This window comes from Calliopsis andreniformis, chromosome 3, assembly GCF_051401765.1.
Source record: "Calliopsis andreniformis isolate RMS-2024a chromosome 3, iyCalAndr_principal, whole genome shotgun sequence".
NCBI lineage: Eukaryota > Metazoa > Arthropoda > Insecta > Hymenoptera > Andrenidae > Calliopsis > Calliopsis andreniformis.
In genome coordinates this window covers 8246665-8266145 of record NC_135064.1, presented here as the reverse complement: position 1 = coordinate 8266145, position 19481 = coordinate 8246665, and the positions used below count along the sequence as shown (strand labels likewise).

The following is a 19481-nucleotide window of genomic DNA, read 5'->3' as shown; positions in this document are numbered from 1 at the left end:
ATGAATTAAAAGTTGGTAGATTCGATCGTGCGTATCATACGTAACGCTTCTGGTATAAAAGCGCATGTTTGCACGTAACAAAGTGCAATATTTATTAATGGCTGAGCAGAGTTTGATGGTAAAATAAATTTTAATGAAGTTCGCGCATACACATGACCGCGATCAATTTCAAAATAACTTTTAATGAATTTTACAAGCATATTGTAACCATAACGGATTTTAATAGAATTTTATAATAAATTTCGTGAACATATATAAGTGCGTATGACATTAAAATAATAACAGCTGTAGCTGAAATTTTGTATTATTAAGGTCACCTGTTAAAGAAAGACGAGGCAGCGAAATTATTTCGGAAACTAAATACATTAGCTGATACTTCAACTGTACTTCAAGATCTTGAAATCTCGACAAAAAATGAGCTTGAGAAAAATCTTTACTCGTCATAATATTTGCTCCTTTGAAATAATAATGTTTTTCTCTGACATTTTTTCCTATTATAAAAAATAAGAAAGATGGAGTCAAGTTAGATGGAGCATCCTGTAAGGTAAAGAAAGCTACAATATGGAACATCCATAAATAAAAGTTAATTTTATTTTGGAAGAATTGATTTTAGGACTTTCTATATTAACTGTTTGATGCAGAGAGCCTTAAATCATTATCTGGAATTTAATGATGTGAAATGTTGATTTTTGAGAGAATATTTAAGTTTCTCAATCTGTCAAAAGAAGATGAATATTAACCAACATCAGAGTCAGAGACACGTTTAAAGTGAGTGTTAATACAGCATAAAACAGGGAGTGAAAGAGTTGATTAGACATTTCTTACTTCTCTTAGTGAATACTGTACATATTGTACATTGTTGAAATTTCAAATTCTTTCTTTAACACCCTATATGTTTCTTTTCAACAACATACATATATGTTTCCTCCCAGTATTATACTGACCTTCCCTGTACACTCCCCAGAACATGAAAAGGAGGATATTTAGTGCCTTAAGTGATTTCGTTCAGAAACAAACGTACGCATATTTGCCGCAATTCTAGTCAAACTTTTTCCAAGTAGTGTACGTTTGATAAATTCCCCTGATCAAAAGCTATAATATCGTTTTGTTTTGCAAAACAAACGACGACTACGATTGACTCTACGAGGTCTGTGGTCGATATTACAGTATCGAAGTCGGACCTGGTTCAGTCGCGATTGCTCTCCGTCGCGTCAGTTCAGTTTCCATCGCCGCGGGTTCAAAATTATTTTAAGGAATTTCATTTTCATCGTTGAGAAAACGATGACCTCGACATCGGTCAATGACAACGTCGTCGAGATACGGAAATTGAATCAATACTTCGGGGCGTTCGTGGGTGAGCTAACTTCTAACCCTTCTCTATTTTGTAAAAATTAAATGTTACTATTCGAACACAGATTTGTTCTAGAAACTTATTTTTATACGAAGAAGAGTATTCCAGTCTCTGAAAATTATTTTAATTACACAAATTCAAAATATGCTAAAAATTATTGTTTTTTATAAATATGCTTAAATTATTGTTTTTTATAAATATGCTTAAATTATTGTTAATTTAACCTCTCAGTATTTAGAATTTAGAATATTATAGGGATTTCAGGCTTCTTATTCTTTGTGTCAGATTTGATTGTTTGGAGAACTGTTTTATATTTATTTTGAGACATCAACTTTAATCACATACCAGTCGATTAAAATTTTTTTCGAGTAATTGTCTGGTATTTTAAACAAATTTAATAATATTAAAGCATGTCTAAATATGTGTTAGTATATATTTTGATATATCTTATTCTCGTACTCATTACGATATTGATTCTTTGTGCATTGTATATTTATTTAGATATTTCTATGAATTCTATACCAATGCGTCTTTAGATCAATAAATTTTAATTTTTAGAGAAGAATTTTGACTGGTTTGTTAGAACATACGTGTTAATTACTCTTGTACAAAATTGAAATTTAGATAATAGATTTCGATTTTTTGGGCATATGTCTTCACCTTCGTTACTCGAAACTGAACTCAAGGATAACAATAAGATCAAACTTTACTCTTTATTTAGACTTTAATTTACTTCTTAGAATTTGATATCTATGTTTGAAAATATGTGAATATACATATACGAAAGTACCTACTTACTTATGATCAAGTGCAATACGACAAAAAAGATACGTGTGTATGAATAAGCTTTATGTGCTACTTTAACAGATTTACGACATCTTAATATAGAAATTAATGGTAAATGTTTATTGATATTAACATAAAATAATAGTGTTTCTCATAGGTACTTTCATATTATACACGGAATAATATTTTTTGTATGTTGTGAAGAATAAAAAATGTTGCAACTAGAATAACTTCTTTGCTAAAATAATAAAAGTCGATGATACAATAATTAAAAATAATTTAGTGTTTTTCTTTCACAAATGCATAACGAATATTGGTATTTTAGTGACTGTAACTCCATTCGAAATTTAAATCTGATTTCTTTGTTAAACTAAAGCTTTTATCTATGATTTTGACAGGTTCTATTACATTCTGTTTTCGTCAAGAAAAAATAGTATTAGTCATATAATAATGTCCTGACAAGACAGAGGCTTCTTGATCGATAAGTTTCAAGTGTTACTTATCTGAGTCTTTAAACGTCAATGACTGAAAAACCAGTCTTGATGGTAATTTCCTCTCAACTTCGTATTATTTTATTGTGCAGATCTATCTTTTTAATTTTTCTTCATCTGTCATTTAATACTTTATATTCATTCACAGTATTGTACCTACTACAGTAGTCCCATTATTGACCAACCAATAATATACGTGCTAGTCTTAAATGTTTTCTAGTAATAGTTCTTTTTCAAATAATTACCTCCTTATTAGCCTCACTTAGTAATTTTTCGTAGAGATTAAAAAACTAGTTTAAATAATGTAGACAAAATTATAGAGTACCATTTAAAAAAAAATGCAATTACATTTTTTAGATGCTCTATAAACACTAATGCATAAAATTATGCTCGTATTCAATACATCATGTGATATCATTTAATTTTGCCTTATGACATTTTTATCTGTAAGTATCTGTCACTGTTCTAAAGATATAGCTTGTCCCCGTTGTGTGGGACATCTTGTATACATATGTATATCCTCTATTAATACTGCAAAATCCAGGGTACCCATTTTTTAATTTGTCTCAAATAGAGAACAAAGTCTAAACAGTTCAATAGCACTTTTTCACTCTAATTATTATAGAGGGTATCCCAGAACTGGTGGTGCAAGCTCAATGGCGGTAATTTTACTTAAAAAAATATATTGAAAATATGCAATAAAATTGTCTTTACAAGAAAATTGTTTTTGTTGTTGCTTTTCTCCTCCAATTTTTTCCAAGAGTGAATTCTTTTCTCAGCGAACAAGGAAACGCGTCGTCTACGAAAGTAAATTAACAGTCTACCCATTAACGAGAGGACACGGTCACGGGACTATGGGTCAAAGAAGAAAAGTGTTCAGGTTGGTAGAGAAAAGAAAACAAAGGGCTCATGGTTGTTCTTCTTCGTGAAATTTCAGCGTCCCTTGGTGGTTTCGCGTTAGGGGTCTCGCTTGGCTGGAACTCCAGCGCTGGTGAGGTCTTCAGGAACCACCTGGACGCAAGTGCAGCCGAAATTGGATTCGTTGGAGGTGTCCTAAATGCTGGAGCATGTTTTGGTGTCTTTTTGGTGCCCTTCCTCGTCGGGCGAATCAGTCGAACCGAAATGATGTTCTTGACTATGCCAATGTTCGCTGTCGGATGGACTTTCATTTGCTTCGCTGGCCAAAAGGTACGAAATTGAAATTATTATTTCTCGCCTACCAAGAATTTTATTAGAATATTTGATGAGAAAATGGACATATGTATACTTGTGGAAAAGTAGAACATTGTTTGAAAATGGTGTAAGGAATGCGGAAGAAAGGATTTGAGTGGTGTTCAGTTAAAATAAATTCCTAAGTGAACTTTATTTTGATTTCTAGAAATGTCTACTGCATGGTTTCTATGTGAGCCACTGATAATATTGACTAGGCATACATTATTTGAAGGGAAAATTAAAATTCATAAATGACTTTTATGTTTAATTAGTTAAACACGATTAATAGAGAATGGTGTTAATATATATGAGACTAATAATTATTTCATATTAAGAGTAAATAGTCCTAACTAATTCTAATCGTCAATACAATAAATGCTTAATTATTACTTCATATTTTTCCTGACTTCTTAAATATTCTTCAATACTTTATTTCTACTGATGTTTCACTCTCCATCTACAACCGTGTTTTTACTGCAGTACAAAAGCTTTTTACATGTACCTCGGAAACTATGGCCGACCACCTATTATGTGTAAAGGAGAAAGTTGTTCAAAATCGCCTCCTTTATGACATATTTAAAAATCATCAAAATCGGTGAGGAACTAAAATAATCATTACTTCAATTCTTTACTTCAAAACAATGCAATGAATTATAATAATACATCTGACTACTCTTATTGAAGTTATGTGTTTAGGAGAGTAATGATCATTTTTGGCCGAATGTTCGTTGCCTTATAATAAAATAGCATCAATTTAAACAAAATATTCGTTCATCGCTACATTTATCAAACTGTGCCTATCTCTAAGAGTGTAAAGTTTGATGAAAAATATTTTCTCTAATAAGAGTAACTAGTAAGAGATTACCGAAATTGATTCAATCTAAAATCGAAGATGAAGTGTTTTAAATCAACGTCACTCTTTTTTACACTGTTACGTATTTTCTTAGTTTTGTCTGTATGTTGTAACGCTTTAGACAGAAATGGATGTTATTCTTCAGCTTTTGAAATTTCAATTTCTAGATCATCTGTTTCATCATTGGTCGGTTTTTCTGTGGCATTTGCGGAGGCATGTTCTGCGTTCTGACGCCAATCTATGTGGCTGAAATTGCTGACAAGAAAATACGCGGACGTTTGCTAGTATTTTTCCAGCTTTCAATCAATCTGGGCATCATGTACGCGTTCACCGCAGCTTATTTAGTCGACGAGCACGAAACAGTATGGAGGTACAGTACGATTTAAATTTCAGCGAGGAGATCCGCGTTTCCAGACATGGAGTTTTGTCTTCTAAATCCAGCGTTGATTTATGTTTAATCGTTTAGGAATTTATCAAACAACTTTTGTTTTAATGGTTTCCTGGAACGTGGAATACAATTTAATTTTACTTTATCATTTAACAATTAGGATGCTAGCATATCGGTTTGTAGAACTGATATAACTGATTTGTTTGATAAACTTGCATAATTGTATATATTATACAATATAATATAATACTAATAATAATAATATTAATAGTAATAATATATATTGAATATTGTATATACATACAATACAATATTATACATAATATAATATACAATATAATACTGCAAATTATTATAAGGATAATTCTGCTAAGGGTAATTTCTTTTTCTTCTTTTATAAATAGGTATATTTGTTTCTATTTAATATACTTACATAAAATGCCCTAAAATTATGAAACAAGTCGAAATAAATAAATTCATTCTATGAGAAGAAACAAAAGTTGTTTCTCAGCTAGAAACAATTAAATCACTAACTTCCGACACGCGGCCATGAACACAGTCAATTATTTCCTCATCTACTTCTTAATATTACCAATTATATCTTAAAAATACTAAGAAATAGTTTTATATAAGGATTATTTAATTATACGTTCTAATATGTATTCATCAACATGTAAAGTATAAACAGTATATTTTTAATTTATGATCTTTTAAGGACTGATGTAGATAAATGAAGACATTTATCGTTTATATTTATACTTATCACAAGTTATGTAATAGTTTACGTTATGTGTTTAATACACAAGTTACGTAATAGTTATCACCCAATGACAGTTCAGTAGCGAAAGCAATAGAATAAATAAAAACTTTATGTATTAGAATTATATGAGTCTTATCTATCTTCTACATTCATAACTGGCAGAGTAGTTTAAAAAGTGTGATAGTTCAGTATATTAGAGATTCGAATGAAACAAAAAAATCAAAATCAGACAATTGCCTTTTAATAGTAAAAAAGACTTGCCTTTGATGATCCAAAGGCTTGCACAAGTTAGTTTCTGTTAAAACAACTCCTAACATATCATATCATTTTTGCTTGCTTAGATATATTTTTGAAGTATTTTATGCATATTAATTATTGTATATTATTGAAGTTAAAAAATATATTTCACGTTTTCTGTTAAATATAAAGTTTATTTAAGATAATAGTTAAAACTCCTTGAATACCAAATTTATTTAAATTCTTTTTTCTTTTTTTATACTTTCTAAGAAGATTTACAATAGGGTTACAAATTACAAATCGGGTTACTTTGGAAATAAGTTCATAAAAATTCCATAATTTCATGCAAAAATTGAAAGTTTGTAAAATCAATAGAAATAATAGTACCTACCTTGTAACACCTAAAAAGCTTCCTTGTTTGAATTTAAATTTTGAGTCTAAACATCGTCACAGAAAGCAAATTCTCTTTGTCATTATAATTCATAAATAATAACAGTTCATTCATTCATAAATATTTCGTCGTATTGTGTTAAAACAGACACTAGTGTTTTCACAAATTACATAATGTCGAAATGTTTGCAGCACTTCATTATTCTGGAAATTCGTTGTACACTCTCACAAATTTCTTAGAAACTTATGCAAATCATTTAACATTTCTCGCACAGGTACAGCTCAATTTGCGGGATCGCGTGCCTCTCGATTGCTCCAACAAAATTGTTGCCAGAAAGTCCTCTCCACTATTTGTCCAGAAATGACGAAATCAATGCAGAAAAATCCTTGAGATGGTATCGTGGCAACACGTACGATATTCAACACGAAATGAACGAAATGAAACGGTTGATTGTTATGACTCACTCGAAAAAGGTAAGACCAACTGCTTATTATAGTTTCGTGCGCGGTTGTTGGAAATGGAAATAACTATGTTAGACTACGTAACTAAATTTCTGTGGATTTTCATGCCTGTAACATGTCTCTTGGAATACGCGGAACAAAACTCGATGGAAAATTGAAAATGAACTTGTTTCTTTTCTTTCCGAAAAAAAGACGGTACAGGAATATTTGTGTTGTTATCACTGAAACTAAAAGGTCGGATAAACTAAATTTATCAGCAAGAATCGCAAGAACTATATGAAAATTCTGGAGGGTGCTTGAAAGTTTTTTAATCATACAGTTCTTCGTTCCCTTTTATTACCGAAGTAAGACTTGCTCACGAAATTGGAAATCCAATAATCGAAGAATGGAAATAGAAAAAAGGAGCAAGTTAATCAAAGTTGCACAGTACAATCACGGACTATTAAATTATTCCCAACTTTACGATATTTCATTGTTACTTAATTAACAGAATAAAGAGAATGACATTTGAATGGTACTTCGACCAAAGGCATGCGATTCAACCGAGTTCTAATTAATTTTCAATTTCCCGAGGCTTCGCTGTTATTCATTTACAATCGTTTAAACAGACGACCATTGAAATCGAATACCAAAATCTCACTTATTAACTGAATTTAACTTGTTCATTGAAAGGGTGAGAAAACTCTTAAATATTTGAGTTATATTTGTTTAATAAGTGAAAAGTGTACAGTTACTAAATATAATGTAACTAAGAATACATACAAAAATTATAATGATTTTAAAACGTGCATTTTTCAAACAGGAAAAGAATTGAGAACTTTATCTAAATATTTAAACATTATTGAGACTTAAGAATGGGAAAAATAAAACAGAAAATGTGAAGTTAAATTTGTTTTTATAAAACTCTGACATCGAATAATTTTAATTAAGTAAAACTAGACAATATGCTTCATCCTTTAGACTTTAGGGAAATGTGTTAAATCAAAATTTTTGGATAACTTTTTATGTTATGCGTTAAATATCATTAATTATTCATTTCTCCTTATATCTGCGCCTTAATTACGAATAAAACATAGCAGAAAGCAACACACAATAATGATTTCTGCAATCATTACATCTCTATTGTATTATACTAATACCTTAATAATCAAAAGCCTTTAATTAATTAACAAATTCTGAATCCATGAATTAGTAAACATAGAGAATTAAAAATCAAAGAAAAGATGAAGAAACTAACAACTCAATTGAAATATTTCTATACAGGCTGTAGCAAATTTAATCAATGATGACACCAATTTAAGTGGGTAGTTAGTACAGCAAACAGTGTCTTGAATTATTTCAAATTGCTAAGTCGAAATTCAGGGTTGAACAGTAGAATAGCATGATCGATTAAACCTTTAATTAGATCGATTTTATGTTGTATGGGGTGGAATGAAAAGTAATTCAGGTATCTCCCTGACTAATTGGATTTGTGGTAACAATTAATTTTGAAATGGTTATCAGATCTAGTTACAGCGATATCAAGAAAATTCAAACAAAAGTCTTTTTCTATTTCATATGTAAATTGAATGTAAAATAACACTTTCTCAATAGTCAGATTACCTCCACTCACTTGCATTCAAGCCACTTGAATTCAAGTGGCTTGACCACTTGGAACGAGCCTTTAACAAAATCCTATCTTCTCAAAGTTTAGAGACGAAGTACCTGTTCTATAGTCTGTCCACTGATTCGAGAAAGTAAATGACAGTTCGACATCCACGTGATCGATTACTACGGCTACAGCAATTAGCTGAGGAATGAAATCGACAACTGACAATCAACTCGCAGCCAATAACTGCAACCATAGTAATCGGCCACGTAGGCAACAAACTGTCATCTGGTCTCTTGACTCAGTAGACTAACTGTACACCTTTTTGTTTCAGCTGAGTCTAAAGATGTTCAAGAATCGTCGAATTATACGTTCCTTCGTTACCTGCTTTGGAGTAATGTTGGGCCAACAATTGTGCGGCGTCAATATGATGATTTTCTATGCTCTGACGCTCTTCAACACCCTCGGTTCTGGTGAACTGACCGGAAGCGAACAAACGTTAGTCGTAGGAGCTGTTCAAATATTGTCCTGCCTTGGGGCGGCGTTCTTTGTCGATGCAGTAGGACGTCGAATCTTGCTCACCATTTCCTCCTTGCTGATGGGAATATTTCTGGTACTACTAGGTAAATAATTTGTGATCTGTCTTACTAAAACGAGATCGATCGCAACTTAATGACACTTTTGTAGTAAGTAGAATACTTACAAGAGAACAACGCGAAGTGATAATTTCCGATTTCGATGAAACTTGGCAGGTTTGTAGAGTAGCCGAAGATGTTCGACACATATTTCTTTATATTGACTTAAATTCACGTTAAGGGGATGAAATCTGTCCTCAAAGTTGGAGGTGAAATTATGATTCACTTAATATCTTTGAAGCCATTGCATATAGGGAAAACTTAAAATTTTGTTTATTAACACATTATCGCTAGCATGTATTTGACTTATACTTATTTTTTCAAATGTCCTTCCTTTGAAATATTTCTTATATTTTTTATCATATTTTGATCCTTTATTATTATTATTTTTAATTGGGGCGAGTATGCTCCTCTTAATACTCTTTGGACCCTTTTTCTTTGTGTCCTTTTATTACAAAAACATTTTAGTCTCCTATTGTTATATAACATTTAAGTTTATCTCGTGTCGTTTATCTCGTATTTAATTGTCGTGTTTTATTTTGAATCGTATTCCAATCGTAGGAATCGATAGTAATCTTCAACTTTAGTACTACATATTCCTACTTCCGTAATATTGTACTTGAATTAAATGGTTGAAGAAAAATCGAAACTTTCGTAGAATACAAGCTACAAGCGTAGAATACATTCTATGCTCGATTGGACGCAAATCTGGTTTTGATCCAACTTAAAATACGATCTCTTCCGTAATACTTCCGAAGGGTTGTATGCTATGTAACATGCTTCAAGATGTCAAAATAGATCGTATATCAACTGGTCATTCGAACGCTTATTGGAAACATCGATTGAAAGATTTTCAGTTACAAGATTTAGCTTGACGTTTTTCATTGCACTTAAGTACATTTCTCTTAAGCTACATAGATCTATACCTAACGACAAGACTATTACAAGACCCTCTAACCTAATCATTTTTTTTACTGATTCTGTAACATGATGGATGACATTCACCTGTGTTCTTTCATGTTTATTCGTGTTTATAATACTATTCGTATTTGATTGTTCACATGTCTTCATACTCGTTTGTTAAATCTAGATCTAATTTTATTCATAAAGCTTAAGAAGGAGAAATCTATCTTCCTCCATTAGTGAATGTTTAAATTTTATTTACTTATTCGAGCTGTGGTTTTGTAATACAAGGAAAGAAACTATAGTAATTGTTGTTGAGGTTAATATCCTAAAAAAAGAGTTCGTTGATTCACTTAAAATGTTGACAACTTAAATACCATTATCAAGGTAACTTTTAGCCACTATTAGAAGTAACGAAGAATTTTAAAAAGTTATACTTATTGGTATAAAATGTCTATAACAGGCTCAAAAAAAGACATATAGTCAAGAGTTGGCGGAGTGTAACGAAGATCTAGTTACTTAGTTTGGTACATATATTCTAGATATCCTGCTAGAAGTTTACTAATCCCAGCTCAACTAAACCTCTTGCTTGACTACCGTTATACAGGGTGTCCCACATAAGGTGGCGGAGCCGAAAAGGGGAGATTCCTGAGGTGATTCTAAACAACCTTTTCCTTTACAAAAATGTTCTCTGAAGTTTTGTTAACGAGTTATTAACGAAAAACATCGACCAATCAGAAAGCGCGGATAGCGAGCGCTCGGCCGACCAGCGACAGGGCACAAGCTACGCGGAGCGTCTGCTATTCACCGTGCTCGAGGCTTGTACAAGAAACTCAAAATGTTTACGTCAATGCTCAATTTCTCCTAAAGTATTGGATGAAAAATTATGAAAAAAATTAAGACCACGTTAACTATTGAGACATATATTATAGAATTTTTTCAAATTTTTAAATTAATTATCTAAGTTGTAAAAAATAAAAAACGAGAAGAAAGAATTTTAAAATGCTGATTTAGTAAAGTAATACCATAGTAAAAAAAATAAAAAGCAATGTTTTCGTAGATCCTACGGATTGTACGTTATTTTACTGTGTATTAAAACATTGAAAACTCTACAAGAATATTTATTTCACAATGAATGAACAAAAATTGGACGTATTAGTTGCTGTAATCGGTAAAAAGTATGGAAACATTGATTTTTATTTTTTTAATTACGACGGACCAAAGCAAAAAACGTTTAAATGAATTGAGATTAATAATATGACTATAGTAATATGAGCAATTACTATCGGTAAAACTCACCCATTCGGAGAAGAATTCACCTGCTGCCTGAACACTTGCTCCATTGGGTCACTGTGCCAATCCCGATCACTGAGGGATGATGCCCAGGTAGCGTTGATCGCAGGTACAACAGCACGAGAAACCACTTTGCATTTACAATACTTCGCGGTCACTAACACTGATCACTTCACTAAACGAGCACTTAACCTTTTAATGACCGACAACCGATTACTTTGAAACATTCTGCGGCATTCCGTAAATAAAAACAAGATGTTACACACTTCAGCGGCGAAATTACGATCGATACTAACGATTTTTTCCGAAGTTTCTTTCCTTGTGCCCTCGCATCCCTCCAGCACGACTTCTCAGGGTGTAGCTTCGTCAAAATACTCGAATTTGATTTGCTAGCTGACACCAACAAGGTTGGATCTTCCTCGGTTACTTTTTTTAGTGGAGGTGGTAGTCTCTCCTTCGAGTCGAAAAAGTCACAAGCAAATTCATGGGGAAAAGCAAAGGCATATCGGATTAGCATAGGAGACCGTAACGAGTGTCTCGCAGATGTGGCCGTTTATGATCACAGGTATTGCCTTGCCTAGTTCGAAGGAGCCATCCGTACCCGAGACCGAAGGCCGCGAGGGTTGCGTCGCGCTTACCATGGAAGACCTTTCGATGCATTCGGACGGATGAAATATGGAATTGCCCGTTGTTAAAAAGCGAGTTGGGGAAACTCTTTTGTCCTTAAACATTTGGTCAACGAATGTCTGGCAGAGACTAATTCGTCACTACATCGGGGGTTAAATACATCAATTGTATTCGAATCCCTTTAACTATTTCGATGTCTGCGTCTTGCGACCGAGCCTTGCTTTTTATTACGCTGTACATGTAGTGACCGTACATTTATTCTTATTGTTTGAAAAAATAAACAGATATTCGTTGAAATATTCCGAAGGAAAAAAAGTATTGCCATTGTATTGAATTTAATTTCCAAGTGGTTTATAAAGAAGGTCCTGAGTTTACATGTACCTAAATGCATTTACGTGTATGTAAAAGATCCGTCAAATCTTTAATACATGGGTAAGCCTCCCCTATAGGTCGAAAAGGTTTACGAAAATTGGGGAAGAGAGAAACAAACATCGGATGATCACTGTGTGTGTGCCGTAATAAAATGCATGCAAGAATGAGAATACAATTGCCGTATTTTCTCCTCATCGACGAGTTTGTCTGTCTATCCGAGACATCCGTTGACCAAATGTTTAACGTTCAGAAGCTTTCCCCAACTGGCGTTTTAACAACGGGCAATTCCATATTTCATCCGTCCGAATGCATTAAAAGGACTTCCATGGTAAACGCGACGCGACCCTTGCAGTCTCCAGTCTCGGGTATCGATGGCTCCTACGAACTTGCTGGGCAATACCTGTGATCATAAACGGCCACATCTGCGAGACACTCGTTACGGCCTTCGTTTTTCCCCATGAATTTCCTTGTGACTTTTTCGACCCGAAGAAGAGACTACCACCTCCACTAAAAAAAGTAACCGAAGAAGATCCAACCTCGTTGGTGTCAACTAACAAATCAAATTCGACTATTTCGACGAAGCTACACCCCGAGAAGTCGCGCTGGAGGGATACGAGGGCACGAGGAAAGAGACTTCGGAAAAAATCGTTAGTATCGATCGTAATTTCGTCGCTGAAGTGTGTAACATCTTGTTTTTATTTATGGAATCCCGCAGAGGGTTTCAAAATAGTCGATTGTCGTTTAAAAGGTCATTAAAAGGTCAAGTGCTCAGTTAGTGAAGTGATTATTGTTAGTGACCGCATAATGTTGTAAATGCAAGGTGTCTTTTTGTGGTCTTGGATACCTGCGATCAGCGCTACCTGGCCATCATCCCCCAATGATCGGGATCGGCACAACGACCTAATGGAGCAAGTGTTCAAGCAGCAGGTGAATTCCTCTCCGAATGGGTGAGTTTTACCGATAGTAATTACTCGTATTACTAGAGTCATATTATTAATCTCAATTTATTTAAACATGTTTTTCCTTGGTCCGTCATAACTAAAAAAATAAAAATCAATGTTTCCGTACTTTTTACCGATTACAGCAACTAATTCTTCCAATTTTCGTTCATTCATTATGAAATAAGTATTATTGTACAGTTTTCAATGTTTTGATACACAGTAAAATAACGTACAATCCGTAGGAACTACAAAAACATTGCTTTTTATTTTTTTACTATAGCATTACTTTATTAAATCGGCATTTTGAAACTCTTTTTCCTCGTTTTTTATGTTTTACAACTTTGTTAATTATTTTAAAAATCTGGAAAGATTCTAAAATATTTGTCGCGATAGCTAACATGTTGCAGCATTTTTTGTTATAATTTTTCCACAAATAGTTTTAACAAAATTGGTCAGTATCCTTCTTGTCTCTCGTTTTTTATGTTTTACAATTTTGTTAATTAATTTAAAAATCTGAGAAAATTCCACAACATTTGTTGCGATAGCTAAGGTGTTCCTAATTTTTTTCATAATTTTTTGTCCAATAGTTTATGAGAAATCTACACTAACATTGTCTTTTATTTTTCTACAACTTGGCTAATAATTTAAAAATCTGAAAAAATTCCACAATATGTGTCGCGATAGTTAGCGTGTCCCTAATTTTTTTCATAATTTTCCATCCAATACTTTAGGAGGAATTTGGCAATAACGTGTAAAAGTCTTCAGTTTCTTGTACAAGCCTTGAGCACGGTGAGTAGCAGACGCTCCGCGTAGCTTGTGACCTGTCGCTGGTCGGCCGAGCGCTCGCTATTCGTGCTCTCTGATTGGTCGATGTTTTTCGTTAATAACTCGTTAACAAAGCTTCAGAGAACATTTTTGCAAAGGAAAAGGGTGTTTAGAATCACCCCAGGAATCTCCCCTTTTCGGCTCCGCCACCTTATGTGGGACACCCTGTATACATATGTGGCGGTTGGGGTGCTATTAGATTAAGTCAGCCTTTCTGAGTTTAGAGTCTAATGTACATATAGCATTCCTCGAATGAAACAATTCAAAATTATTCCCACTACTGCGGTTTGTTTATAACAAATGTGGAAACCAATGTGGTTAAACGCTCGACGTTGTAGAGATAAAAGGCTACAATGGTCAGGGATTAAAATCTGCATTAAGTAGCAAGAATCTTGAGTTCTGCATTGTTCATTGGATTTTCACGTAAGTGACGCAAATCGATTACTTGTTTCTTTCTGATGAAATGTATACATTATAATTCAAACTACTTTCGAATATTTACATTATACGAAATATTATATTCTAAAATTTCGAAATACTTTCACTAAAAGTGATATAATTTATACGATTTTCGGTGTCATTTCTATGCTAAGGATTTCATGAATCCATTAGTGTTACTTTAGTAACTATCTAATGAAAAAAGGGAAAGTTGATCTTTTCATAAAATCATAAAATTGTCTTTAGATTTGCAAGTAAGTGTTAGTTTTAATAATGTCAGAAATAGGCTGAATTAAGTTACATTCAGTATTATTTTCAATAGAGAGCTAGAGACAGGAAAATTGATTTGTATCAGTTTTATAAAAATCTGATAAGAAATTAAGAACCTTTTAATATTTCACTTAACGTCTATTCTTATTCTTGTTTTTATAATTCTTCATTCCAACGTATTAAAACCTACAAAAAGTATTAAAGTGTAAAAATCGACGGTGTAAAATTCGCCTATCGCCCTGAATTAGAAACATGTTCAGGAAATAATTTCAGTTGCATAACATTATCAGACAATCCAAGAAATACTGTAGAGAGTAGGCCACCTTGAGTGCTACTATGCAGAACTGGAAAATTGGATATCGGGATGGTACAGGGCAAGAGGGGTACCTCAATGACTCCGCATGACCCTATCTGTATCGTTCTGCCTACGAATTAGTGATAAATTTCTTATTTCGTAGGTGTGCACATACAATGGAATATCAAAATGAAAGAAACAATTGGAGTATCCGATACAATGAAAAATGGACCCTCAAGGGACGATTGTATAAGATGTTCCAAACCATGTGAATATAATTTTAGGAATGAATTTTTACAGGATTAACAAATATTTACCCCTTAACGTTAACTCGATTTGCACATTTACTTACGTCTATATAGAACTATAATTATCGGCTTGAGAGATTAATGCGTATCTCCAGATAACCTGTGAACACGTTCGGCGTGATCACCAAAGAACGGGGAAAAAAGGTGCTGACTTAGTCGATACGCCAGGTTCGCGATGTCGAGTGAACGAGGCAAGGCTACTGTTACGAATATTCTTTATTAACACTTAGCCGACCGATCGAGTAGATCTACTCGTTTCAATGTAAGTTGGTAGCCGACCGATCGCGGAGATCTACCCGTTTGGCAGTTTGGTTTGCTCGAGCGTGGTGGAAATCGTACAGTTCGTTGCGCGCGCGTGGTCGGTTGTGTTAATAAACCTTGACCTATGCGCGACAGAATTGGGCAGCGCGGTATCGCCGCTAACCTAACGTCAGGCAGGGGCCGCTGCCCCTGCTAGTCGGTTCTGGAGTTGCTACTCCGTGGTCGACGTGGGTTGCTCGGCTGGAGTGGGGGACTCTCGCAACCAGATCAGTCGAGCAGTGGAATCAGGGACTCCTAGTACAGGTGGTGAAATCGGGGACTCCTAGTACAGGTGGTGGAATCGAGGACTCCTAGAGTACAAATGGTGGAATCGGGAACTCCTAGAGTACAAGTGGTGGAATCGGGGACTCCTAGAGTACAAGTGGTGGAATCGGGGACTCCTAGAATACAAGTGGTGGATTCGGGGACTCCTAGTACAGGTGGTAGAGTCGGGGACCCCTACTACAGATGATGGAATCGGGGACTCCTAGTACAGGTGATGGAGTCGGAGTCTCCCTAAGCTGAATCGGTCGGACGATGGAGTCGGAAACTTCCACACGGTCGACTCCTTCCCTTACAGCAGGTGTGTTTTGGGAAAGTCAAGTGGGACGGTGGTCAAGCAAGTCCGGAGTAGCGTGCAACTACGCGATTGGCCCTGACGAAAGGAACCTTAACCTATGGCCTTTCTGAGTATACTTGATCGGTTGTCACGGAGATCCTGTTCTTTCTCTGGCCCCCGTGACTGCTTATCAGCTACGTGGCCTACGAATCTTATCGCGAGGTTGCGATTCACGTGGTGGCCGCCTCGCGGCCGCGGCAGTAATTATTGCGGTTTCGTGGTTCCGGCGGTGACGACGGAAAGTTATTGCCTTGGTTATATGTACTAAATTATCAAAGAAGGTCAAATTCCTCTTAAGTTTCCTCGCGGTCGAATATAGTGTGCAGACTTAAATACCAACCTGCTCAGATTGTAAATCGTGGATCGAGCCCAGAGAAATTGATTTAAGTTACCCGTGAGTGGCTCTTGAATCCCGAACTTCATGCGTGTATCATCTGTATCTCACAAAGTATAAACCTGTTCTCGCAATATACAATTTTCTTTCAAACGGAACTATGTGCTAATTAGCTTTCTCGTCGTAACGAACTAAAATCTCTTTTAGTTTCGTCACTTTCTGTCTAGTATCACCTAGCTACTCTCCACTAATTTTCCTGAGCAGCTCGGGCAGCGGAAAATTAGCTAATAATACTCTTCGCGTTGGTATTTTTGATACCTGCCGTCCACATGACAAACGAGTCAAAGCGTGAGAAAGATTGTGCTATTATTTGGTCGGACATGGCCCAGTTTTGACGGTCTCATCGCAACATGAGCTGTCGTCACAGAAAATGTCAACACTTCTGATCTCTTGTTACAGGCTGGTTCTTCAGTTTACGCGACACCGACCCAGAGTACGATGACATCTACTTTTGGATGCCCCCCACCTGGATCTCTCTCCTGTTTGCTGCTTTCAACCTAGGCCTAGGACCCATTTCCTGGTCCCTTCTGGGTGATGCATTTCCAGGTCAAGTGAAAGTCCTAGCAGCTGCCTGTGCAGTAGCCTTTAGTTGGTTGGTTTCACTAATGGCTGCGATGACTTTCGATGAGATGATCATTTCCCTAGGCGGCACAAAGGCCATGTGGCTCTCCGCTGCCATTTGCTGGCTCATTGCACTCTTTTGCGCTATTATGACAAAGGATACTACTGGGAAGACCCTAATTGAAATCCAGGAGGACTTTGAAATTGAAGAAAGCAGAGGACAAGAAGAGACTTGATGGCTATCTGTGCATCGTGAAAGACAGTGGACTTTTCGTCAACAGAATGTGAAGTATCCTGGTTCAAAAAGAATGTTATTTTAAGGGTACCTTGTGGACTGGTTGGAAAAATTGGGCGGTAAGAAATATTTTATGGTCATGATGTGTGGAAGAGAGTTGCATATTGCGCATTATAATAACCAAGTAGTTCAGTAATTTTCTAGTACCGTACAGATAATGAACCATATTCGTATACAATTGATGTCATTGTTTTTGAAACTTTTTCTATCTTATCTAAATTGCATGAACAATGGTAACTTATTTATTTGATATAATAATACTAATTTGTTTGATAATATGATTTGTTTCTTTCTTTACATGCGTGAAATGCGAAATTGAAGTTAGACACGTTTTTTACAGCTTTAGTTTTATACATTTACATATTTGTTCCATTCATTCATGACAATAATGGTAAAATAATTTAAGTAACTCACAAATTAGATACACTACTATTAAAAGATTTGGCTGAACTTTCATTTAAGGTACCCAAAATTATTAACTTTTTTTATACGTTTGATTAGTATTAGTATTTGACGAATAGAATTAAAACAGTGTCCTTAATTGCAGTCATTCAGCGGTTAAAAAGTTATACGTATGTAAAACTTAGTGTTTTTAACATATCTAACAGATTTTTTTGACGCCATATTGGCTTCCATCCGTAGCTTGATTCACCAATGTTACTTCTGCTTGCTGAACCATTTACAAATAAGTAATTATTTAGAATTGAACGTAGAAAAAAATACATCACTCGTGGTTAACATTATTCTCTTAATTGGTAAAGGAAGACAGATCAGAGTGAGTCTGACCGAGGTTCTATTTTGCATAAGACCGCCGTCAGAGGGGTCTAACCACATTTCTCAATTCCGAATAATTACGTACTTGTACATAATAAGCGAAAGTGTACAATTAACCAATCGAAGTGCGGTACAATAGAATAATTTCTACAAAAAATATTATAACTACTTGAACATATAATAAAGACATACATTATTATTATTAAAAAAGGAACGTAAAAGGAACCGATCTTTTACTGAGAGAGAAAGAAATTCCTTCCGATTCTAATGAACATTTCGTATAAATTTCACTCGCATAAACGTCAATAATTTTACATAATTTATAAAAATGTGCTAGTCTTCATTCTTTTAAATTTAAGAACTACTATTAGAATAATTTAATCATTTACGTTTTTGTTATTTATGATTACTGAATACATTAGCGAATGTTTCATGGAAATTGCACAACCAGATGGAAAAATATATTAAAATTGACAACACCTATAATGAAAGGTGTCAAAGCATTATGGTGTAAGTAATTTTCCAGCTTTCACGTCCACCTAGCTTCATGGCGATCAGTAAACCGTTCAAATTGGTGGAACTCGTATCGTTGTTTGAAATACTATCGAATCGTAAACCTTCCAAGCAAACATTTGTTTGTTTGCTTTGAATTGCAACCATCGTATTGTCGGATTTCTCTCTGGAGTCTGGCAGATTCGCTTCGTTTTCGCTCACCGTCTCGATAGAACGAAATCTGCGGAGAAGAATAAATAACGACGTTGTGACAACGAATAAGTACGAATCTCACTTACGAAAAGCTGATACTAAATACTATCAGTCAATTTTTATCAATAACAGTACACGTTACCAAACAAACACCACCAACTAACTATTTTTCATCAATTATTTCAGAAGTATTGATTGCGCGACTAAATTGCATGAATACATTACCTCTTAGTTTAACTTGTTATTTATTAGGCTTTTAATTCTTTCATTCGCTTAACATGTCTTTTAAATTACAAATATCTAGCAGTAACAGTCCTCTTTATAGAATACATAATTATTTGTGAAATCATAATAGACTGAAGCGGCAAGTTTCTTTATAGGAATAAATACTACACAGATGAAATAATA

General features: G+C 34.5%; 1 protein-coding gene across 1 annotated transcript; it reads left to right on the top strand.

Annotated features, from left to right (window-relative positions):
- Positions 1-1281: 1281 nt before the first annotated feature.
- LOC143177308 (facilitated trehalose transporter Tret1) lies at positions 1282-17535 on the top strand. The gene is made up of 6 exons (XM_076375177.1): positions 1282-1354; positions 3566-3816; positions 4861-5063; positions 6744-6942; positions 8853-9141; positions 17138-17535. The coding sequence occupies exons 1-6, from the start codon at positions 1282-1284 to the stop codon at positions 17533-17535; spliced, it is 1413 nt and encodes a 470-aa protein (XP_076231292.1).
- The last annotated feature ends 1946 nt before the right edge of the window (positions 17536-19481 follow it).

Coding starts and splice junctions, on each gene's coding strand:
- LOC143177308 (XM_076375177.1), top strand. CDS start 1,282: ATGACCTCGACATCGGTCAATGACAACGTCGTCGAGATACGGAAATTG. Junction 3,817..4,860: donor TTTGCTTCGCTGGCCAAAAG/GTACGAAATTGA, acceptor TTCAATTTCTAG/ATCATCTGTTTCATCATTGG. Junction 5,064..6,743: donor GAGCACGAAACAGTATGGAG/GTACAGTACGAT, acceptor TTTCTCGCACAG/GTACAGCTCAATTTGCGGGA.